This window comes from Lygodium microphyllum, chromosome 5 (assembly GCF_053477565.2).
Source record: "Lygodium microphyllum isolate KBCC chromosome 5, Lygodium_microphyllum_v1.1.10, whole genome shotgun sequence".
Taxonomy (NCBI): domain Eukaryota; kingdom Viridiplantae; phylum Streptophyta; class Polypodiopsida; order Schizaeales; family Lygodiaceae; genus Lygodium; species Lygodium microphyllum.
In genome coordinates this window covers 106,840,687-106,866,752 of record NC_141139.1, presented here as the reverse complement: position 1 = coordinate 106,866,752, position 26,066 = coordinate 106,840,687, and the positions used below count along the sequence as shown (strand labels likewise).

Here is a 26,066-nt window from a genome sequence, read left to right as displayed (position 1 = left end):
ATAGTTAGGGCAAGTAAGGGTGCATTCACATGTACAGCTAAATAATGTGTGTGTACTATACACAGAGGTTAAACCGAGCCTTTATCCCAACAAGTATTGCCTCCATCAACATGGAGACAGAGATAGTATCTTCTCTCAAGATTGAGCATTCTTTTTCCTTATCTTGCCATTCATTTTTCTTTCATTTCAACCAAGGTATATTTTTATAATTTAACATCATTTAAGTCTCCACTAGTTTATTTCTTTTTCATGTTAGGCAGACTGCTACTTTGGTGGTTGTGCCTCCAATACTTGGTCAACATTGGAGCCATCTCACATCCCAACTTCCTTAGAGTCTGACTCTTCCCTTGCTCTTCCGATTGGTCAGCGTCAAATCTTCCTTCTTCATTCATTTGCATAGTGGACTGCTATCCTAGCACTTCTCAACTAGCAAGAAGCCATCTCCAAGGTTGAGATCTAAGCTTGCCGACACTTGATAAGCACAAGAGCCCTCTCTCAAGAGGGAGCACGAGTATGTTCCACATATCCCAAATGGTTGATTCTCATTTGGCTCTTCTTGCTAAAGAATGTCAAGTCTACCCTCATCGTCCAACTCCATCATTTTGGTTCTCATCACCACACACAATCTCCTCCATCTTCAATATCAATATCCATGGTGAGAGGGGGTTTCTATCCTTCACTTCATATCTACAAGTTTCAAGTGTTTGTCTTCGACATCGGCCTCCATTCCTTGTTGTATCAACCCTTTGCATCGCATAATCATCATTATCTTTGTAAAAGGGTGCTTGGACAAGTGAGCAATTTCCCCACGAGGGACACTTTTCAAGTCGGACCTTGCTACATGTGCATTCTCATCATCTAGCTACGTAGCATTTTGCATGAGCATGATGTTTTGAATTGCCCTTTGCATTACCCCATGCACAAGCATTTAGTTCTTGTAATCATGCATCTATGTGCATTTATCCCTTCAAATAGTAGTTGGCTCTAGATCCACCATATTCTTAACAGCTCCCATAGTAGTCTCGTAGGGCAATCTCCTTGCTTTCCCTCCATACTATATATTCCACGTAGCTTCCTTCTTCATCGAAATGCAAGGGTGGTTGGGATAGCTTGTTTGTTTTGTACTCTGTTGGGTCTAACTATCTTTTCTATTCTCCCCGTAAATGCATAAATTACTCAATAGGTCGAAAACTATCATTCAAAATACTCACCAAAAAAAAGGTGTCTCATCCATCTTTGCAAGTCCTAGTAGGCCACATTGGGTAACCGATGAGCACCCTTTGTCCAATGCCTTAGCCTCTCTAGGGTGATCACTTGGGCTCCTTTTGTGAGATAACCATCGCCTCTATAGCCTTAGTAGGTTAATAGACAACTAATGAGCACCCCTTGCCCTATTCCCTAGCTACTTTGGGGTGGGATATCTTGGGGTAAAAGAAAAAATTGGACTTAAACTATCTTGACAATCTCTATATGGCTCCAATTTTGGGCCTAAGAGGAGATGTTGAGCTAAAAAAATGCATTACTACTTAATTAGCTCTTAATTACAACCCCAAAAATGGAAATTACCAAACTTTTATTAAAAGCAAATACGATCCTAAAGAATGTTTATGTCCCATAAGGCAAAACCTAATTTGGGAGCACCCATCCATCTATAAATAGACAAGCTACCCGCCACTCAACCTTAATCTTGTTTTGCAAATTGTTGGTACCCTATCTCTGCAACTCCATCACTGTGACGGTTGGAAACGATGCAAAATGCCCTAAGGTATTATTTCCTTTGTTGCTGCAAATGGTGAAGTCAAAAAGCTTTCAAATGTGTTGTATGTTCTAGAAATTAGGAGAAATATGTTATCAGTTGCTGCCATAATTGATCTTGGTAATGAAGTGAGATTTAACAAGACAGGTGCAAAAATTCTTGACAATATTGACAAAGTTGTTGGCAAAGGAGAAAGAATGAACAACTTATATGAACTAAGTGCTTTTACAGCCACCGCTGGAGTGGGCACAAGTAGACTTTGGCATGAAAAGTTTAGACACATTGGATTTGCAGTTTTGAAGGAGATGCATAAGCAAGGTATGGTTACTCACCTACCTGCAATTACTGAATTGAAGGAACCATGTGAGGCTTGTATAATAGGCAAACAACAAAGAAAGACATTTCCACAAGAAAGCAAGAATAGAGCAAAATGCTCCTCTAGAGTTGATACATATTGACTTGTGCGGTAAGATGTCTACACAAGCCTTGGGAGGATCTTCTTATTCATGTTGATCGTCAACGACTACAGTAGGAAGATATGGGTAAGTTTAAAAAATGGCTAAAACTTGTTAAGAATGAAATAGGGAAAAGTGTGAAGAAATTTAGAACAGATAGTGGTGGTGAGTTCAACTCAAAGGAGTTTGAAGACTTTTGCAAGAGCAAAGGGATCAAGCGTCAATTGACGACGCCTCATACACCTCAACAGAACGGTATTGTGAAACGCAAAAATCGCACCATTGTGGAGATGGCAAGGTGCATGCTAAAAGGCAAGGGATTACCAAATCATTTTTGGACAGAAGCTATAAATACTGCAGTCTACATTCTCAATCAGAGCTACACAAAGCTCTCAAGGAAAAAACACCTCATGAGGTTTACACTAGTAAGAAACCATCTATCTCACATTTCTAACTTTTGGATGTGAATGCTATGCACATGTCTCTAATGAGAAAAGAAACAAGTTAAAACCAAAAAGCAGAAAATGTATCCTCTTGGGTTATAGTGATGAGCAAAAGGCTCACAAATTGTATGACCAAGAGGCAAAGAAGATCATAGCGAGCCGTGATGTGGTATTCAAGAAGCAGCCGTATACAGTGGAGGAGGAGAAGGCAAGTTCTTTCACTTTATCATGAAATGAAGAAGTAGTCCACTATGAACCTGTCCCAAGCATAGTAACAAGGAAATGTCGTTCCACCCCCTTGGGAACATGGAAACGCGTTCCACACCAAAAAAATGCCAAAGAAACGGGGAAACACTTATGAAGGGGGAACGGAAGGGGAAACGTGGGGGAACGTGGGGAAACACTATGGGGAACACCTGTGAAGAGGGAACGCCTGGGGAAACGTGGATTTTGCCGTTCCCCGAAGGGGAACGTGGATACTGTCGTTCCCCCAAGGGGAACATTGAAAAAGTAACGGGTGCTGTTGGGACTACCAAAAGTGACCCACAAGGTGTTTGGATTATGGCAATTGGCGTGCAAACTGTCAGACTGTCGCGGACAGGGCACTGTATGCTGTGACTCGCACGCATTCGTTTCAACCTCTAGGTAAGAGAAAACTATCCACTTTGGACTGCTGTCTCCTCCCCTCTCCCTCTCTCCCTCTCTCTCTCTCTCTCTCTCTCAAAACAAGCTTAGAGCCTCAGATTTTATTGTTTACATCTATCAACCTTTTCTTTTACTAATTACAGCTCTCTCTCTCTCTCTCTCTCTCTCTCTCTCTCTCTCTCTCTCTCTCTCTCTCTCTTACACACACAAATAGCTCTATTTTCACAGTAGTCTCTTTCTCTCTCAGAAAACAGGTCGAGTCTCATGGAGGGTGGACTAATGCTTTTGATTCCTGAATTTGTAGAAGTCATGGCTTCCTCGAGATCAAAGCGTTCGGGAAATAACCGATCTCAGCCTAGTTGCTGGGACGAGGTTAGAAAGTGAACCATTATGCATCCAAGGGAGGTGCAAAGAAATGGAAATGCAAAAGGTGTGAGCAATTGAAAACAAGAGGATCCAATCGTGTGAAGCAACACTTATGTCATGTTGACATCGGAACCCAAATAAATTTCTGGCCAAATACCACACCCGAAATGCAAAGGCAACACTTGGCAAAGTACCCAAGTGAAGAAGACACATGTGCAAGGAAAAAGCAAGCAATTGATGCATCTTTTTTTAGTGGACAAGCTGATGATATAGTCATGGGTGATGGAGCCATGCATGGGGGACTTGGAACTTTTGCATTCTCACAATCCCATCATGTAAAATGCAGCAAGCAACAAACCTTGGGAACAGCTTGGGATCCTCATAAAAAGAACAGGGTGGATGCAGCTATGGCAAGGTTTTTCTACCATGATCATGTTGCATTCAATATTATAAGATCTCCCTACTTCCTTGAGATAGTTCAAGAGATTGCAAAGTATAGTCCAACCTATAAGCCTCCATCATATGAGACATTGCGTACCGCTTTGTTGCAAAAGGAAAAGGATGCAATTGAATGTGCTTTGGCAACTGTGCAAGAAAGTTGGGTAAAGAATGGTGTCTCTTTGATAGTAGCTGGATGGAGTGATACTCGAAAACGGTCCATCCATGGGATGGTTGCTTATTCCCAAGGAAAGATGTAATTCATTTCCTCACATTGATGCCTCAAGTACAAGAAAAAGTGCAGATCAGGTTGTGCAGGAATGGGACTGAAGGTGTTGAAAAAGTTGGGGCTGAAAATGTAATCCAGTTTATTGCTGATGGTGAGGCAACAAATAGGGCAGCAAGTATGAGACTTGAGGAGAGATATCTGCACATCACATTCAGCCCATGCTTTGCTCATTGTTTGAGCAATTTGTTGAAAGACATTGGTAGCTTGTCATGGATTGATCCCTTCATCCAAAAGGGCAAGGATATAATCAGTTTCATCCAAAGCCATCAGTTCATTCTTAGTGAGTTCCGCACGAGATCACCTAAAAAAGATCTCTTAAAGTACTCTGAGACGCGCTTTGGCTATAACTTTCTTATGACAAAGAGACTTGAGAAGGTAAGCTTACCCCTAATGCAATTGGTGATAAGTAATGAGTGGATGGGATGGGCTACTTCTAGATCAAGGGCTGGTATAGCAGTGGAGAACATCATACAAGATCATGTATTTTGGAATGAATTGAAAAGCATCAATATTGTTATGAAGCCAATCATGTGCTTGATGCGAATTGCAAATGGATGAGAGCCATGCATTGGAAAGGTCTATGAGGGGGCAGATCACATGATTGAGAAGCTAGGATAGCTTGGTTTGGATGATGCAAAGTATCAAGAAGTCCGAGATTTATGTGAGGCAAGATGGAATGCTTATCACTCACCTATGCATGCAGCAGCATATGTATTAGATCCAGAGTTCCAAGGGTGTGGTCAAGAGAAGGATGAAGAGGTAATGCATGGTTGGGACATAGTGCTTTCTAGGTTGCTTCCCATTGATACTAAGAGAAGATTGGTGAAAGATCAGCTTGGTTTTTATAGAAACAAGTTAGGAAGGTTTGGATCAGCTAATGCACAAATAGATCGGTTTAAGATTGGGGCTGCCTTGTGGTGGGAAGATTATGGCGCACGTACACCTGAGCTTCAAACATTGGCAGTGTGAATTTTGTCTCAAGATGCAAGCTCCTCTCCCATTGAGAAACTATGGAGTGTATTTGGGCATGTTGCATCTAAAAAGTGAAATAGGTTTGGGACAAAACAAGTGAATGACTTGATATTTCTCAGTGCAAACTTGCGCTTGCTTGTAGATGTGGCTTCCCTCAAGGCAAAAAAGTTTATAGCTCTTGATGAAGAAGAGTCCTCTGATGATGAGGATGGGGAGACACCTATGCCTACACATATGGCCTATAATCAAGATGCTTTGGCAAATGCTGATTTTGATGATGATATGGCTTTCTTAGACAATGTGGATAATAGTCTTTTGGATAGTCTTGTTGCTAGTGGCAGCCATGTATGATCCAATGGTTACTTTGAGAGACTTTCAAATTCCAATTTGCCATATTTTGTCAACTATACTTGTTACTTGATGCTTCTTGACTCTTTTATGAGTATAATCCTAGATTATCATCTATTTTGGATCTTATAAGTTAAGTGCCATTTCAATGTAACCATCCTTTCATCAATGTAACCATTCTTTCATCTATGAAAAAGACTATCATGTTTTGCAAATTGTGCATGTGTTTTTCAAAGAGCTTTTATGAAATATATAAATGAATAGTTTAAAATATATAAATCATGTATATAGGACAAGTCGTTTCCCTTGGGGCTTCATTCTTGTTCCCTTAGGACCCCGCATTCCCATTCCCGTTCCATTGCTACTATGGTTCCAAGAGCTACCCCTATCCTTAAGGAGGAGAAAGAATCATCTTTGGATGATAAAGAGAAAGTTTGCTAACCTGTGGAGTCATGGGTGAATGAACTCATGACATGAAACATACGAAAAAGGAAAAAGGGAAGGTCTTACCTCGAAGAGGTAGTGTCTAGTCCCGTACAATGATTCTAGAAAAGGAGATACATATGTAAGGGAGATACAACATGAGATAGATCATGACATGGTCTACTGACAAGCTCAGGGACCCGATGTAAGATATGGTTCAGAGGTGTGTTTGCATGGCTTAGAGGCTTATCAAAAGCCACTGTGGCATTGGACACGTGACCAAAGGCCAATTACATGGGTATAACTTTTGAGATCAACTCAAAGGTCATGCACAAAGTGGTTAGAATCCCCCCTGAAACATAACTCCTTTGTGAATTAGAAGGAAAGAAAATCCAAAGAAATACAAGTTATTTTGGGTTAAAATTCAAGTAGAGAACCCCACACAATTATTTAATAAGTGATAGAAAGGTCTTAGCATATGCATAAGCATGTGCCAGTATCTAATTCCAACTACATTTTTATATTTTTTTGAATTTTTATGTTTTTCAATATTTAATCTTTTTTATATTTTTTATATTTTTATCAAGACAAAAATCTCCTCTCGATGTTGATCTTCAGAATATCGCAATCAATATCAATCGCTTGCAATGGCATAACCAACATTGAATGCTTGGCAGGTCATTTTTTGCCCAATGTTGAAGGCACGAGCGCTTAAGAGGTCTTCAACATGTCATCAAAGCCCCCAATTTGATGTAGATAGGTGCCAATGTGAAAAATCCCAATGTTTGGAGAAGAAATTTTGAGAATTCAAGCTCAAATTGAAAAGGCCCAAATTTTTGTTCATGAAATTTTATGAAATTTCAATAGAAACTCAAATATCCCAATTTGCATGTGAACAATCCCTAATAAAGGTCTTAATTTTTATTCATGAGGGTTTTAAAAAACCTTATCTCTGGATTTGTAGATATCGAATACTCTGATGTAATGAGTCAAAGCAACAGATTGGAGACGTGGCCGCAACGGGTGTCAAGTACCATGTCAGGTCAAGTCCACCGGTCAACGAGCAGTATGGTGTATAGCATATTGACATGGCACAAGCGACTAATGTTTCCAGCTCAGCAACGCATCACGGCAAGTCAACGCATCAAGCGACACATTAAATTTGACGCATGGTAGGCTGCAATTGAAGACCAGGTCAATGCAATTGGAACACACTGTCGCCAGATTTGGAAGGTCGGTGCAGTTGGAGCACACTATCACCAAATTTGGAGCAAACGGATAAAAGAAGGGTGTCGACTAGGGGTATCGAGAATAGATCTAATCGGTTACAGACTAACGTTTTGGCTGGGGCAGTATTGCCTCCTTTCTCCTTCTTAGCTCTGCTGCATAGACAGGTTGGTAGAGGCAATAGCAACACAAGCAATGGAGAGAGTGACCATAGGTACCTTTCTGCTCTAAATACCATTGTTGGGTATGGAGCTCGCATGCGTGACTAGCAAGCTATGGTGGATGGAACTCCATGGAGTGTGTGTGTGTGTGTGTGTGTGTGTGTGTGTGTGTGTGTGAGAGAGAGAGAGAGAGAGAGCGCTCTTGCAAGTACACACAAACTAAAAGATAGATTGATAATGATAGATGAGATATATGGTGTGTTGAAAGTATAAGTGATAGAGCCCAAATATATAGGCTAAGCTATGTAGCTAACCTTTTGACCCTTATTTAATGCTAAGTGGTGTAAAAGGTCTTCACACCTAAAAACACACTTTTACACAATAATGTGTGTTCACACACGATGATAAATAAATCTAACAAACTATAAATAGCCGAAAAGCCCCAAATCAGGCTTATTACTGTCCACATGGCCTCAAAGGCTGTCCAACCTGCAATAAAAGCAATCGACGGCCATAAACAAAGCAAAAAATGTTGTCGTGGCTGTCTAGGCGAAATCATAGCATCCTGAAGCAAGGGAGACCACTGGCAAGGCAACACTAACTAATATCTGACTGGCAAACACAAGAAACACACACTAAGGTGTGCACAAACTGAGAAATATACACAAACCATCAAAGCTCAAATGTCTCCGTCAAACTCTAATTGGAGCTCACAACCAAGAGATGACAGTCTAACAAACCCTAAAATAGGCGGGCTAACAAATTCTTCTCTATTTTCAAAAATTGGTACGATTGATATTAATATTAGGTTCTCTCCAAGGCACCTTGGTGATGGATTGATCGCCCACTACTTGGGTTTCCATGGTCCTATTCTAATGGTCCTTGTTATATGGACTATGATGAGTCATTATCATTGTATCAAATCACCCATGATTTGAGAGAGGGTGTTAGCAAATTAGTCAACTCATGAGTGAGTCTATGCATGTGTGTTTGTGGGCTAGGCAAGCACAAAAGTAATGTTAGGCATCTTTTTAGTGCTCATTTTTATGGTTTTTGGCATTTCTTTGTTGGTTGACCGCATTTTTAGGCCATTATCATGCTAGCCAACCTGATGCATTTGGGGCATTATTATATGCCTATTTATTTGGGAGCTCCCTCCTCAATCATCATTCACTTGTAGACTTCCAGTGCAAATTCTATTGGAGAGAGGAAGCTGGTGCCAGTGCCCACACAGCCAATGACTCATTGTTGTATGCAAGTGTCTCATGTTTAATACATGGATTCCATTTCCCAAGCATATCCTTGAGTTCTCCCTTTGCAATGTTCTTTTCTTTTCTATTTGCTTCCGTCGTTGCACCCACTTTCGACAGCTGCTGCCCCTGCTCAATGACCATCAGCTTGATCTTCACCATAATTTCCCTATTGTCTCCTAGTGGAACTACTATCATCATCACCTAATCTTTGTCATCATTTCCCTATTGTCTCCCTATGGAAAATCGCTGCTATCAGAAACCTATTGCAAACAGCAGCCAAAATCAGTTGGCTGCTGTTTGCTGCTCTCTCAAGTTTGCCACATTTTCAGCTCTTGGTTGACTGCTGTTGCAGCATTCAGGATCCATCTCAGGTACAACATACTCTTGGAGCTGTTCTCAATGACCCTCGCAAACCCTCAGCTCACCTATTTCCCATTCCTCCAGAGACGGAAGCTCGAGGTCCCTTGTTTCTATGCATCCTCCTCTTCATTAGGAATTCATCAGATTGTGTTCATCATATGCCATACACTCCATGTCTCTCTGTTTGCCCTAGCATTTCCTTACAGTTGTTAGCAGTCACCTCTTCAACGGTCAAGGCAGGCCAAGTAGCCAGGCCAGGCAGTGCAGCCAGGTACCAGCAGATGGGCAGGATCCAGGCAGAGGATCCTATAACCGGCCTGTTCACTGGGAAGAGTAGTAGTGTACAACCAAAATATATAAATGCTTTCACCCAATTCACAGTCGCCCACTTTACCTGAACCTAAAGACACAGAATCAAAAAGAAAAACAGGAAGCTAGAATGTTCCTGTTGCCACACAGACACCCTGTTGGCCCCTAAGTCAGGCGCCCCTTGCGGTATTTCTTTATTTTTAAAGAGAGAAAGTACAATGGGCTGTCTTTCACCTATTCTGGGTGAAATTTGGCAACAAAAACAGTACAATTACTAACCCAAATCAAGTTAACTAAGAGGGGAAACTCTGCCCCAAAACTGAAACTTCTGGCTGGAGTGCAGAATTGACCATTTCAGCCTGCTGTAATTACTGGTTCAGACCTCTCCTGAAACCTGTTTTCAACTCATACTGTTCCCTGTACTGTTCAGCCCACTGTAATTACTGGTTCAGACCTGTTCTGAAGCCTATTTTCAGCTCATATTGTTCCCTGTACTGATCTGCATCATGTGTGCCAAGTGCCCCTTGATTCTGACATCAATTGGGCTCTGAAATAACGTCTGAACAGTCCAAAATCTGTACTGATTTAGTGCTGTTTCAGACACCTGCTTGGTGAGATTACCACCCTCACCTATTCCTGCTTGGGAACAGCAAACAATTGCTCCTGTTCCTCGAGAAAGGAGGCTCTTGCCTCATGCAAAAACAGCATATTCCCACACAACTGTACATGAATCAGTATAAAAGCCCTCAACTGAGGCATATCCATAACTATCATGGAGAGAAAGAGAGAAAGTAGGGAGCAAGCTCAAGCCTCTGTGCATCATGGACAAGGTAGGCAAGCTCTCAAGAGCTCTCCATCTGCAGCTATCCCTCTTCTTTCACAAATGAGCCCCCTTTCAACCCAAAAACTGCACGCCAACCCTCTTTAAAGAGGTAAGTGCACCAATTTGTGCCAAATGGCAGCACTGGAAGATATTTCCCGTTCCAGCCTTCCGGTCTAAAATTCTCCATGCTCGGTGCAGAATTTGACCTCGGCACAAACCAGAGATTGATCCTCGTGCAAAAACAAAGATAATGACGCGAACAGATTCTGGGGTCCAAAAATAGTAACTCCCTAAATTTTAGGAGTTGCTTCCATTGCATCCCACTAGTCTTCTGACCGTCTTTGCAGACTATGGCTACATCCAAATTTGTAATGTAGCTCAACTGAAAGTGAATTTCCACTGATGACCCCACATAGACTAATCTCTTAGAGATTTGTCCATCTTCACCTTGAACTAGTCTCTTCCAGGCTAGTTCTTCAGCACACTTGTCCATATACACTTTCACAAGTCTCTTCCAAGCTTGTCAATCTACAGGGCCATCAGTCTCTTCCAGACTTGTACTGGACCTTAACTGTCCAGTCTTGACTCACTGGACATTACTGTCCCTTTCACATACTGGCCATGCAACTCAGGCGTTTAGATTTCAAGAGGGATCCTTCCAAAAAGAAAAACTAAATAAAATATGTAATAAAGAAATCAACAAAAAGGTAATAGTTGCCACAGTCTTGTGACATACCTCCCTCTCGAAATCGCAAACGTCCTCGTTTGCATGAATGTCATACAAGCTTCCAGCTAACCCAGTGAACTTACACTTGGCAACACATGTACAACACATACATGCTATCAGTCAACATTGTGTACTAAACACACTGTTAACACATGTATGTTCTAACTGTGAAACATGGCAGACTATCATCATGTGACTCCACATCACTGTTTCCAGATATAGTGGCCGGTACACCACAATGATATCTCCATAGTGGCAGATTCTCATTTGATGACTCCACATCACCCTAACTAGAGATCTAGTGGCCGGTACATCAAAATGATATCCCCACCGAGTCAATTCACAAAAAACTTGCCCGATCAAGTAACCATTGTTACAACATGTATTCCATTCAATAGAAGTAAAAATTGTATTCTTGCAAGCAATACTTACTTCTTTAGCACTGAGAAAACCATATGGACACAATAAGTGTTAACCTGTACAAAATCTATTTCTGTACATAATTTCTTTCTTAAGCAATTGTCACTTTGACAATCTATTTCAGCTTAGAGATACAAGGGGTCAAGGTAGGTTGCAAGCGAAATGCTTCAAGGTAAAATTCCAACACATTAGGTGACTCTGCAAGTTCACCTTCGTCCATCCACTTAGCATCTATAGCTGGATAGTTCTTGAACTTAACCAAATACCTTCTAGCAACCTTGCCTTTCACTTTCCTTTCCTTGTGTGCCAATACCTGTTCTGGAACAAGAATTTCATCAAGTTCCTCAACTTCGGGCTATTCCTCAACTGGCATATCTTCTGGCACATCACCCACATAAGGTCTAAGAAGACTTACATGGAAAGCATTATGAATCTTCCAATTGTCAAGCAATTTCAGCCTATAACTGACATCACTAATCTTCTCTATTACTTGAAAAGGCCCATAGTATCGCATACTAAGCTTAGTGAAAATACTTTCCTTGCCTTTCCGCTTCTTTAAGCGTGCCTTTTCAAACCGCAACAGTACCCAATCACCAAGTGAAAATATCAATTCACGACGATGATGATCAACAGCTTTCTTTTGCTTTGCCCGAGTCCTTTCAAGGGCATGCTTAACTTTCTGATATATTTCACCCATACTCTGCACATACTGATCTGCCTGAAAGATCTTATCCTTTGTATGCAAAATGGGAGGAACCTTTTTACCACCTTCAACAATTTCAAAAGGGGCTTTGCCTGTTGACGAATGCACCGTATTATTGTATGCATACTCGACCAAAGGCAAATACTGCTCCCACTTTGACTTGTGCTCTGACACATAGCACTTAAGCAGATCCAAGACAATAGAATTTGCCTCTTCTGACTGTCCATTAGTCTGTGGATGAAATAACGATGAGAACTTAAGCGTTGTGCCCATGTTCTCAAATATGCCTCTCCAAAATAGACTTATCATCCGTGGATCACGGTCACTGATAATAGACTGTGGCATACCATGATACTTAAAGACATTGCACATAAACAAACGTGCCATCTGATCTGGTTTTATCTTCTTCCTGACATGAATGAAATGAGCCTGTTTGCTAAACCTGCAAATAATAGTCCATATTCCATCATTTCTTGTATGTGTCCTTGGAAGATCAAAGATAAAATCCATAGCTATGCTTTCCCATGGTTTATCTGGAATAGGCAATGGCTGTAAAAGCCTTGGTGCTTTTTGCCTGTCAAACTTGACCTTCTGGCAAATCAAACACTGCCGCACAAAAGCATCCACGTCTCTTCTCAAAGTAGGCCAATAAAAGAATGTCTCTACTGCTTTGACTATTGCATCAATACCACGATGCCCTGCATACGGTGGAGAATGACTCTCTGTCATAACTTTCCGTCTCAATGGCATAGTCACACATAGTCTACCATGCATCAACATGAAACCATCCTTGAGAAGATAATGCTCATGATGTTGTCCATTGACAAGCTGATCAAAGATTCTTGCAAAATCTTCATCATCAGCATACTGTTCCTTCATATCATCAAGCTCATGATGATAAGGAATTGACACAACTGAAATTTGTGGCTTTCTTGACAAAGCATCAGCCACAACGTTCTTTTTGCCTTCCACATGCACAATCTGAAAATGGAACATTGACAAAAAGTTTGCCCAACGCATATGCTTTTCTGACAACTTAGTCTGAGTTAAGAAATAACGCAATGTTTGATGATCTGTCTGGACAACAAAATCTACCCCAAGTAGGTAGTGTTTCCAACAAGAAAGCGCATGAATCACAGCCAGCAATTATTTCTCATAGACCTGCATAGTCTTCTCTGGCCCTCGCAAGATTCTGCTTTCATAAGCCACTACCCGGCCATCTTGCATTAGCACTGCACCAATGCTATTGCCACAGGCATCACACTGGACAACAAATGACTTCCTAAGATCTGGCAGAATGATCACTGGACTAGAAGTCATCTTTTCTTTAAGAAGATTAAAAGCTGAAATCTCCTTCTGTGTCCACTGGAAAGAGACTCCTTTCTTCTGTAAAGCATGTAAAGGTGAAGCAATCTCTGCAAAATTGCGAATGAACCTCCTATAATAAGAACACAAACCCAAGAAGCTTCTAACATCATGGACAGTCTTCAAATCTGGCCATGTTCTAATTGCTTAACCTTAGCAGGATCCATTCCGACACCATCCTTTCACACTATGTGCCCTAGGAACTGGATTTCTTCCAAGAAGAACTCACTCTTCTTGCCATTGATAAGCAACCTATTACTGCAAAGCTCATCAAAGACTGCTTTCAAGTGTTCTCTATGCTCCTGTTCATTCTTTGAAAAGACAATCATGTCATCAAAGAATGTACCAACAAACTGCCTGTATGGACGAAAAATCCTGTCCATCATTCGATTAAACGTAGCAGGAGCATTAGTAAGTCCAAATGGCATTACCAAGAACTCATAGAGACCAAACATGGTCCTAAATGCAGTCTTATGCACATCCTCTTGCTTAATCCTAATCTGATGGTATCCACTCTTCAAATCTATCATGCTGAAAATTGACGCTCCTTCCAAACGGTCAAAGATGTCGTCAATTCTTGGAATGGGGAACCTGTTCTTGATGGTACTCTTGTTCAACGCACGATAATCTATGCACATGCGCCAAGAGCCATCCTTCTTCTGCACTAAGAGCACTGGTGAGCGAAAGGGAGATGAACTTGGCTGAATCAGCCCTTTTTCTAACAGCTCATTCACCTGGCTCAATATCTCTTTCTGTTGGGCTGCACCAACCCTATACAGAGGTCTATTTGGTGGGCTACTGCCTGGCACCAAATCTATAGCATGATCCTCAGACCTCTCTGGTGGCAACTGTGATGGTAATGAGTCAGAAAAACAATCACTGAACTGAGACAAGAAAGCAGACCTGTCTCTATTTAACATAGAAAAATTTGACTCATCATTATCCTTGACATCACGTGCAAAAATCAAGTACGCAAAAAGATAATTCTTTATTACAGATGTAATGGCAGAAGCCGATACAACAGGTACAGACTCTCCTTTAAGCTTCACATCAAGCACATGAGTCTTTCCCCTATGTTCCAAAGTCAGTGTCTTGTTAAAGGCATCCAACACACCATGCTTTCTAAACATCCATGGCATTCTCAACAAGACATCACAGCCTTCAAGTGGCATGATATAAAATTCTTCTGCATCAACATAAGACTATATATGAAGACGCAGCTTTCCAAGAATGGGTGTCACAGACTTTGAGTGGCCAAGACATGCCAACCTTGCCTCTGCTGTGTAGCCCATCTCATCTGCTCTGATGCCCAAAGTAGTGTCAGAGTGTAGCGGTGCGGAAGCGTAAGACTGAGAGAGAGAGAACGCAGAGAGAAGGGAGAGAAAGAGACAGTGGACAATGAAGATCTGCTGTATAAAGAATGCTGAATACAAAGATATGCACGGGCGCAGTGCACTGGACTGCGTGTCTCCACCTCGACGATGCGACCTGCTGTCCACCTCGAAGTCTGCTGCAGTCTGCACTGTCTGCTGTCTGAAATCTGTGAACAGAGACAGAAATCTGCACGGCACCGGTCTGTAATCTGCGACAGAGAAGAGTGACCAGACTGCTGGAAACGTCGGGTATTTATAGCCGAAAACTGCCACGAACTGGGGTGCCAGAAAAATAGGGCGCAGCCTGAATAAGTCGGCTGCATTAAATGCAGCCGACTGGGCTGCAGGCAGTCGGACTGCCACGTGGCAGTCCGACTGTGCAGCTGCCTGCCCTCCAGTCAAGCTATGATCTCTAACACCCCCTCTCAGAGCCTGGACAGGGCAGAAGCCTGAGGGATCTGGAATGTTGCCGAAGGAGAGCCTGAGGAAGCGCCTTCGTAAACAAATCCGCAAGATTGTCCTCCGTCTTGCAATACTCCACAGTGATGGTCTCATCCAGAAGCTTTTCTAGGATGAAGTGGTACTGAATCTCAATATGCTTCGTCCGGGCATGAAAAACAGGGTTCCGTGCCAAAGCAATGCAACTCTCATTGTCACATCGCAGCAATGTAGGACGAGTCTGGGGGCACCCAAGCTCCTCCAACAATCTCCGAAGCCACACAACCTCGCATGTGGTGGAAGACGCGGCCCGATACTCCGCCTCAGTAGACGAAAGGGCTACTGTGGGCTGCTTCTTGCTACTCCAAGAAATAACACCTGCACCCAAAGTAAAGCAGTAACCTGTTGTAGACCGCCTGTGGTCCACATCACCGGCCCAATCCGAGTCACTCCAACCTGCAAGTACAAGATCTAACCCATCTGTCCCTGCGGGGTAATGAATCCCCAAATCAGACGTCCCCCTCAGATACCGAAGTATCCTCTGAGCAGCCTGCCAATGCACCGTCTTAGGTTCACTCATGAACCCTGCCAAGAGCCCAACAGCAAAACATAGATCAACCCTGGTGTTGAGAAGCCAAATCAAGGACCCTATCAACTGTCGATAGCGGGACGCATCCGCCAAAGGAGAAGCTGAATGGGAAGTGGCCTTCCAGTTCGGATCCATAGGAGTAGAGAGGGCCCGACAATCTTCCATCTCAAAAGACACCAAGAGCTCCTGTACATATCTCTGTTGGGAGAGAAAGATCCCCCTCTGAGACTGATAAATCTCATGGCCTAAAAAGAAATGAAGTAGCCCCAAATCCGTCATCTCGAACGTCCGATCCTTTGTCTCCTGGACCTGCTGTGCATCATCACCTGTGACAATCAAATCATCAACATATAATACAAACAACACACAACCATCCTCGAAAGTGTGAACATACAGCTGTGGATCGGCCTTGGACCGCCGATATCCCAACTGAGACTGGAGGACGAATCAATCTTCTCGTTCCAAGCTCGCGGGGCCTGCTTGAGGCCATACAAGGCCTTCTTCAACCTGTAGACTTTCCCATCTGAAGAACCAAAGCCAGGAGGCTGCTCAACGTAGATCTCCTCCTTCAAATCACCATTCAGGAAGGCCGACTTCACATCCAGCTGATAAACAGGCCATCTCCTATGGCTAGCCAAAGCCAGAACAGCTCTAATGGTTGCCATACGAGCTGTGGGGGCAAAGGTGTCATGACAGTCAATCCCTGGGCGCTGGGCAAAACCCTTAGCAACAAGGCGAGCCTTGTGCTTATCCAAAGTACCATCACTGAGATATTTGGTCTTGAAGACCCACTTGAATCCAATCACCTTCTTCTTCGGGGGGCGTGGCACAAGTGACCAAGTGCCATTCCTCTCAATAGCCTCCAACTCAGCTTCCATAGCTTTCTTCCATGGGGCGGACTGTAAAGCCTCCTTCACGGAGGTGGGCTCTCGATCCTGCATAACACGGGACATCAAACAATAATTGGAGCAAACAAGCTCCGAAGAATGCGCCTAGTGCCTCCGTGACCGCCGCGGACCATCCTGCGGTCCCCACTCCTCAGGAACCCCCTCGATCCCTGAATCACGTAGTGTATCACGGGCCCAGCGAGAAGGAGGCCGAACCTCCCCTCGTCGTTCTCCATCAGCAGAAGACTCTGGAATGTCCACCGGGGGTAACTCCGTAGAAGAGTCCGGTGGAACAATAGACTCTGTGTCAGAAACAGAATCATAATCAAAAGGCACGGGCTCCAGTGGAACTGTAGAAGGAGCCCAACTCTCCCCTGGATCTCCAAGAACGGGATGCTCATCACCCGTTGAAGAAGCCGGAACCTCCACAAACCGCACATCACGGCTAGTGTACACATCCCGCTTGACGGGATCATACAATTGGTAGCCTTGGGACTGGGAGCTGTAGCCAACAAATACCTGTTTTCGGGAAGCCGCTTCAAATTTATCACGGTGAGCCTTGGGAATGTGAACATAGGCATCACACCCAAAGACTCGAAAGTAAGAAACATCTGGCTTCGTCCCAAAATAAGCCTCAAATGGAGTCATCCCTTCCACGGCCGAAGTAGGGGATCGATTAAGAATGTGGACTGCAGTAGCCACAGCCTCGGCCCACAGAACCTGGGGGGTCTGTCGGTGCTCCATCATGGTGCGCACCATCTCGATCACACTGCGGTTCTTCCGTTCTAGAATACCATTTTCTTGAGGAGTATTGGTATTGGCAAACTCCTGGTGAATTCCTCTATCTGCACAAAACCGAGCAAATTCATTAGACACAAATTCACCTCCCTTGTCGGATCGCAAGGTCTTCAACTTCTGGCCTGATCGGTTCTCCTCAAAGAGAAGCCAATCCTTGAAGTGCGAGAAAGCTTCTGACTTTAGTGCCAAAAAGTAGGCCCATGTCATCCTGCTATAATCATCCACGATCAGCATGAAGTACGAGCTCCCACGCAGGGACTCATTTCTCATAGGGCCGCATAGATCCGTAGATACTAGCTCCATCGGTGAAGTAGACCGCCGCGAAGCTGTGTGGGGAATGGCATCCCTATGCTGCTTCCCCCGTATGCAGGAGACACATGGCTGCTGGCTCACCACTATATCCGGCAACCCTCGAACAAGCTGTCCACGTGACGCCCTCCGAAGATAGTCATAGTTCAGGTGACCAAACCGAGCATGCCATAATTCAGACTGACTGTGAGGTAAGAAGAAGAGTAGAGAGGGCAGTGGAAGACTTCAGTTTGTAAATGCCGTTCTCCTCATATCCAGATGATAGAACCTTCCTCGATTCACGATCAAGGACTCGCACAGTAGAACTGTCAAACTCCACCAATAGACCAAGGGAGCAAATCTTATGAACTGAAAGGAGATGGTACCCTAATCCTGGTACATGCAAAACCTCTGAGGTATGGGTGCCACCTCGTCCATCCGGAATAAGCTGCATCTTACCCCGACCTGCAATAGAAACTGAAGAGCTGTCTCCAATGAGAACCTGCCCACGCGAAGGTCGCAGCTGGGCAACACCATCTAATGAAGGAGTCATGTGCCATGAGGCACCACTATCAACAATCCACTCTCGAGCTTGGGGAGCCGTCATCGCAGCATCAGAAGCATTCGGTGAAGCGTCCTCAATGACAACTAGATGTAGAAATGCAGCTGATGAGGGTGCAGCCACCGCTCCAGAATCCTTGGTATCCTTCTTCTTGGTGTCCTTCGTGTCTTTGTCAGGGCAATCCTTCTTCCAATGGCCAGTCTTTTCACAAATATGACATGTGGAGTCTTTGTCCTTGTCCTTCTCCTTGTCCTTCTTGGACTTGTTATCCCCCTTCTTCTTCTTTTGGTCCTTCCCCTTCTTCTGAGAGGCTTGACCTGTCAACGCCTCCGTCTTGGAAGCATTCTGTCCCTTTAACTGTTTCTCTTGGTCCAAGACCATAGGAACCAACTCTTCCCACCGAAGAGTAGACTCTCGCCCCGAAGCAATAAGGGCAGAGTAAAATGTACCGAAACGTGGCGGCAACTGGGACAATAGTGTGATCGCCATGTCTTCGGAGGAAATCGGCTTCCCCGCATTCTGAACCTGCATCTGTAGCTGCCTTAGCTTGTTAATGTATTCCCGTAGCGAAGAAGACTTATTGACAGACAAGGTCCGCATCTGTACCTCCAAAGAAACCCTCTTCATCAGGGTCATCCGATTGTACATTTGATCAAGCTCCAGTCATATCTCACGAGCCACCGTCAAGTGCTCGATGTGAGCGTCACGGCTGTAGTACATGATAGAAAGAGAAAGGATCGAATCCTGGCATTCAGTTTGTCCCAATGAGACTGGGCCCTGGCCAACTCCGCACGAGAATCGGAAGAGAGTTTGGACTCATCTCTTACCGAAGGCCGGTCAATATCTTCCTATACCAACTCCGCCAAATCATAGGACTCAAGGATGAACAACATCATAACGCGCCAAATGCGGTAGTTGTCGCCATCGAGCTTCTGATCTGTAGGAAGAGCCGATAGGACAGGCACCTTCCGGTCCATAATCGCCTGGAACTCCAAGTCCATCTCTGTAGACATCTTCACCTGCAATGCCTTCTCAGACGCAAAAGCAGCCCCCTCTGACTGGGTAAACTCAGCCTGCTAAGGCTCTTCCGCGTCCCGAAGCTTCTTCACCCGCCGGAGGCGATGAAAAAGCAAAACCTGCACTTTTAGGTTGAAAACTCAAACTTTCTCCGCGTCAAACAGCAGTAAACAGCAGCAAATCCACCACCTATACTCCTTTCCTGTGCGCCCACACTCGTTTCAGCCTTGTTCCAAGGCGCAGCCCTCCTGTCTGCCCTTAAACGCAAAAAACGCAAATTTGTGTCGCGATGGAAACTCCTCTTGAGGTTGATTCTGTGCTCAGTCAGCCCTCAAACACTGCTCTGATACCATGTCAGAGTGCAGCGGTGCGGAAGCGTAAGACTGAGAGAGAGAGAACGCAGAGAGAAGGGAGAGAAAGAGACAGTGGACAATGAAGATCTGCTGTATAAAGAATGCTGAATACAAAGATATACACGGGCACAGTGCGCTGGACTGCGTGTCTCCACCTCGACGATGCGACCTGCTGTCCACCTCGAAGTCTGCTGCAGTCTGCACTGTCTGCTGTCTGAAATCTGTGAACAGAGACAGAAATCTGCACGGCACCGATCTGTAATCTGCGACAGAGAAGAGTGGCCAGACTGCTGGAAACGTCGGGTATTTATAGCCGAAAACTGCCACGAACTGGGGCGCCAGAAAAATAGGGCGCAGCCTGAATAAGTCGGCTGCATCAAATGCAGCCGACTGGGCTGCAGGCAGTCGGACTGCCACGTGGCAGTCCGACTGCACAGTCCGACTATGCAGCTGCCTGCCCTCCAGTCAGGCTATGATCTCTAACAAGTAGAAGCCAACTCTGGTGAGATAAAGTTTGCCTTAGCTCCAGGATCAAAGAAAATGAGTACATGTTGAACTTTACCCCAAGCTCTGCAAAGCTCATTAGCATCTAAGTGTGGCTCGTCTCCCAACATATCTGGCACTAAACCTGCTGAAGGTTTGGGCTTCTTTCCTTTCCTGTCCTCTTTATCATCATCAGCTGGTCTCTTATTCTTGTCCGGACAATTAGACGCAATATGACCAATCTGCTCACAGATAAAGCACTTCCTCTCAGCCATTAAAGCCTTTCTCTCTTCAAGAGACTTGCGCACAAAAGCTTTCTTCTGGTCCTTTGACTGCTGTCCAAAGGACTTGGCTGGCTTCTTCTTGAACTGCCAAGGTTTACCTGTGCTTTGAGAAATCTGATAAACCTGTTTACCAAATGGCTTCTTTGCTGAAAATTTATCAGGTTTTGTCCTGTTTAATGCTGCCCCCAAAACCACTTGACTGTCCCAACAATAATGCATTTCCTGTGGTGGCATTCTCAATTAACTGAGTCAAAGTGGTGACCTTTGTCTTTGTACAATAATTCCGGAGTTCCTTGGGCAGCCCACAACAATATTTCTCTATCTGCTCTGTCAATGGCACAACCCTGTAAGAAGTGACCGGAAGTAAAGCCTCCCAAAACTTCTTGTTATAGTCTTCCAGATCCTTGCATTTAGATGCATCCAAATTGTGCCAAGCTGACATAACATTGATCTCAAATTCATTGGTCAACCAAGCAGAAGATACTTGCTTAAAGTAAGTCCAAGTGGCAGGAGCTTGTCCTTGCATCAACAGCGTACTCCACCATTGACTAGCATTATCTTTAAGAAAGGTGGCAGCTTTCCGGACCTTAGAAGGCTCTGTAAAGTTCCCTCCTGCAAATGCGGCATCAAACTGCTGTAAGAAAGAGAAAACCTTAGTCCTATCTTCAAATCCTCGAAAGATGTCAAATTGTACGGCTGCACCACCTTCCTTGTATGGCTTTGGCTTCTCATGAGCCATCAAAGGATCCGTAGGATATGCCTGTAACATAGGAACACTAACAGGTGGCATGGAAGTTGCCGGACCACTGACTACAGGGCTTGTAGACACAATACTTGCTTGCTGATTTTGATAACCAGCCATACCAAAAGTGCCCTGTGGCATGCCAAAACTACCCTGAACTCCCTGAAATCCAGGCTACATGCCTATATTACCATACATGGGGTTTGGCATAAAACCCTGTGTACCCCCAAACACTGTTCCTGGTACATAAATCTGGTTTCCAGGCGCATAACCAGCCATACTCTGAAATACAGATCCACCTCCAAAGTACCCAGGATGTACAGAGGTCGATGGGAAAACCTGTGGTAAAGCCTGAAAATTGCTTCCCTGTCCATTTAAACCAACATTTGGCTGCTGTAAAGTGGCAAGCTGAACTGGCAATGCCTGTGTAACTAGCGTTTCCGCCACCTGTTCTTGGACAGTCGGAACTAATCTTGGAGTCTCCATTGACTCCGCAAGCTGCCTTGGTGTTTCCACTGAATCTGCAACATGCTTACCCTTATCCTGGACCTCTACTGGATCCAAAATCTTTGCAGATTGCCCAACTTGCTGTAAAGGAAGGGAGGGTTGCAAAAATGCCAAAAACCTTGGATTTTGCATCACTTGAGTAAACATACTCACAGCAGCAACTAACTGAGTCTTAAAAATGTCTTCATCCATAGAAGAAGCCGTAAGAACTTGTGGCTCAACCATAACAAGAGGAGTAACAAACTGTGGAGGTCTAGAAAACTCTCCCACCTCATGAACAACAGGGATCTCCTATGATGAAGACGCTTCCTCTCTGGTGTCTTCCTTTCTATCAGCCATAATGCACAATTCTGTGTCTTACACCCAAACAAACCCTGGCTCACTCTTTAGGGAAAAAGTGATTCGATCCCAACAATGGAACCATATAACCGGCCTGTTCACTGGGAAGAGCAGTAGTGTACAACCAAAATATATAAATGCTTTCACCCAATTCACAGTCGCCCACTTTACCTGAACCTAAAGACACAGAATCAAAAAGAAAAACAGGAAGCTAGAATGCTCCTGTTGCCACACAGACACCCTGTTGGCCCCTAAGTCAGGCGCCCCTTGCGGTATTTCTTTATTTTTAAAGAGAGAAAGTACAATGGGCTGTCTTTCACCTATTCTGGGTGAAATTTGGCAACATAACAGTACAATTACTAACCCAAATCAAGTTAATTAAGAGGGGAAACTCTGCCCCAAAACTGAAACTTCTGGCTGGAGTGCAGAATTGACCATTTCAGCCTGCTGTAATTACTGGTTCAGACCTGTTCTGAAACCTGTTTTCAACTCATACTGTTCAGCCCACTGTAATTACTGGTTCAGACCTGTTCTGAAACCTATTTTCAGCTCATATTGTTCCCTGTACTGATCTGCATCATCTGTGCCAAGTGCCCCTTGATTCTGACATCAACTAGGCTCTGAAATAACGTCTGAACAGTCCAAAATCTGTACTGATTTAGTGTTGTTTCAGACACCTGCTTGGTGAGATTACCACCCTCACCTATTCTTGCTTGGGAACAGCAAACAATTGCTCCTGTTCCTCGAGAAAGGAGGCTCTTGCCTCATGCAAAAACAGCATATTCCCACACAACTGTACAATGAATCAGTATAAAAGCCCTCAACTAAGGCATATCCATAACTATCATGGAGAAAAAGAGAGAGAGTAGAGAGCAAACTCAAGCCTCTGTGCATCATGGACAAGGTAGGCAAGCTCTCAAGAGCTCTCCATCTGCAGCTATCCCTCTTCTTTCACAAATGAGCCCCCTTTCAACCCAAAAACTGCACGCCAGCCCTCTTTAAAGAGGTAAGTGCACCAATTTGTGCCAAATGGCAGCACTGGAAGATATTTCCCGTTCCAGCCTTCCGGTCTAAAATTCTCCATGCTCGGTGCAGAATTTGACCTCAGCACAAACCAGAGGATTGATCCTCGTGCAAAAACGAAGATAATGACGCGAACAGATTCTGGGGTCCAAAAATAGTAACTCCCTAAATTTTAGGAGTTGCTTCCATTGCATCCCACTAGTCTTCTGACCGTCTTTGCAGACTATGGCTACATCCAAATTTGTAATGTAGCTCAACTGAAAGTGAATTTCCACTGATGACCCCATATGAACTAATCTCTTAGAGATTTGTCCATCTTCACCTTAAACTAGTCTCTTCCAGGCTAGTTCTTTAGCACACTTGTCCATATACACTTTCACAAGTCTCTTCCAGGCTTGTCAATCTACAGTGCCATCGGTCTCTTCCAGACTTGTACTGGACCTTAACTGTCCAGTCTTGACTCACTGGACATTCCTGTCCGTTTCACATACTGGCCATGCAACTCAGGCGTTTAGATTTCAAGAGGGATCCTTCCAAAAAGAAAAACCAAATAAAATATGTAATAAGGAAATCAACAAAAAGGTAATAGTTGCCACAGTCTTGTGACAAATCCAGGTAGCGCGGGCAAGCAGGCAGGCAGTGTTTCAGGCAGGCGGGCAGGTTCATCAAGTAGCAGGCAAGTAGGCAACCAATGCATGACTCCAAAGAACTCACAAACCTCAATAAATTCAAGTTGAGAAGAATGGTTGCATCAATGTGCTTAACATCCTTCCAAACACTCTATACCATCCTTGTGTTTCTGTCTTGTAGTTGATGAAGAAGTATTGATAATAAAAAGCTAACTTCAATTCCCATTTGCAACCACTCAGTCCATCTCACATCAAAAAATTGAACGCAAACTGGATATCAAAGTACTTGCAAAGTTGCTTACATCTAACAAGTCAAAAATCTAACTTGCACTAGGGTACACAAGACTATCATTTTCTTGTCATCGGTCTATCTCATTTGATCACAATACATATTACAAAATATTGTCAAAATTTTTTTCCACAATCAATACAACACAAGATTTTACTCGGAGAGAAATTTGCAACTTTCTTTTCTGATAAAACATAATGCAAAGAATTTTATGTACAAATTTGTGTATTCACATTTCATAAGGCACACGATTCTCTCGGAATATACATGACACTAGATTGTTTGTTCTCCAATTTTAACTGTCAAGGTTCTTAGCATTTCTTGAAGGATGGCCCATAGTTGCCTCTTGTAGACTATTACTTTGATATATACTTAGCAAGCTCAGATAATAGTACTTGATGGTGCTAACACCAAGATATCTAAATAGATATATGGTGCACAATCTAGCAAACTTGCTGGTTTTCTTATACACGGACTCCTCTCAAACTGAAATGTTAAATATTCAAACATGATATTTGTGAATAGTCGCAAAGGCATGCTGACCTGTGCCAATAAAGTTCCAACCATGTAAGGCAGCACCAAGAAGAGGATATATACAACTCGCCCCTGTTCCAATATCAAGTCCCCAAATAACGTCATCATTTGTGCTATGCCAAGAAGCCGGAAAGTCCATCAGAAGATCTTCTATCCAGTGAATGTAATTAGCTCTATTGGGAACAGTTGGGCAGAGATGTCCATCTGGTATCCACCTGCAAAAAATAAACAAGGGCTTCAGCTGTATGACAGGTACTTACAGCAGCATATTTATATGAACACATCTTATTTCTACAGAGAATCTCAAACTAAGTATGAGGAAAGAGCAAGACCTCTTACATGAAAACTTCAAGAGAATATAAAAGGCGAGAGAGCAAGATATCTTGTTAATAAGCTCTTCTCTTCTCCAAACAAAGGTATAAGAGATGCCATGGCATGTCAATCAGTACCAAACTTATGCCAAGCAGCATCTCATGCAAACAGACATGATCATTTTCCTCTCTTGCAAAAGAAGAAGAAACCAAGAGCGAGGCAGATAAGAAAACAACAGCTTAACGTTAATCTCTTCCTGTTACACGCATCGAATCTCTTTATACGTTGAATTTAAGTGTAGAAGAGCTTACGTAGGTGCAATGGCAGTGAAGCATTACCAGTCTATGCCATAGTCGTGCTTCAGAAGAACTCTAGTCAGTTCTCGAGTGGCGTTGAAGTCGGTCCAATCGATCCTTGCTTTCCCGTTCTGTGTGTACGACACGTAGTCTTTAAAGCTGGGATAAGTTGACGCCAGGAGAGCGAAATCCGGAGGTCTCTCGGCGTACTTGTTCTGCGGGTGCATAGCCCTGTCTCTTTTTCTCTTCTTCGACGAAGCCCTTTCAATAGCCATGGATCTCGGTTCGCCATGAGGAGCCATGAAGACCATACCTGTCTCTGTGTATTCTGACAAGCCGTACGCTTTAGTCTGAAGAGCTGGGTCGCACGAGGTGGTCGTGGTCGCACGATACTGCGGTTAGCGTAACTCTCGAAGGCTGCTATTCTCGACGAAAAACCCACTTTCTAAAAGAATACATATGGGATTAACCGAGTGTCACCTCCCGTGCAATTTTTTTGCACCCTTTTGTCTTTTCCCCTAACCTTTTTTTCTTAGTGCCAGCGTAATGATATATAAGAAGGTGAAATATTTACATTTTCCCATATCAAATATGGTGGGGACTTTAAAATTTCAGCCCTTTAAAGGGCTTAGCAGAGCATCATCAATGGTAGACATCTTCTTTGACATACAGGTAACATTCACAAAAATGCTAATTACAAAGGCGGAATAGGGATACATGCATCATTTTATGACTGCCAAAAGCAATATTGTTCTTGAGACACCATAGACTCAACATAGCGATCCCTCTAAAGACATTCCACACCTTCTCGAAGACTTCGTTTAAGTTGCCACAATCTCC

At 43.6% G+C, this 26,066-nt stretch overlaps 1 protein-coding gene and 2 pseudogenes across 3 annotated transcripts in view; 1 reads left to right on the top strand and 2 right to left on the bottom strand.

Moving 5' to 3' along the window:
- FIO1 (methyltransferase) overlaps nt 1–25,676 on the bottom strand; it is a 37,808-nt gene extending 12,132 nt beyond the window's left edge. For 2 of the 3 annotated variants that reach the window (XR_015690922.1, XM_087678282.1), the window contains exons 1-2: nt 25,269–25,676; nt 24,628–24,833 (exon numbers count right to left, since the gene is read on the bottom strand). Coding sequence is in view for 2 of the 3 variants with exons in the window: in XM_087678282.1 (XP_087534408.1) it covers nt 24,628–24,833; nt 25,269–25,537 (475 nt within the window). In the remaining variant the exon portion in view is untranslated. Of the gene's footprint in view, nt 1–24,627; nt 24,834–24,957; nt 25,115–25,268 lie in introns of those variants that run through there. The other variant, XM_087678283.1, reaches the window with a different exon arrangement.
- On the top strand, nt 3,609–5,715 carry LOC148036257 (uncharacterized; annotated as a pseudogene).
- On the bottom strand, nt 13,666–22,261 carry LOC148036256 (uncharacterized; annotated as a pseudogene).
- Nucleotides 25,677–26,066: the final 390 nt, after the last annotated feature.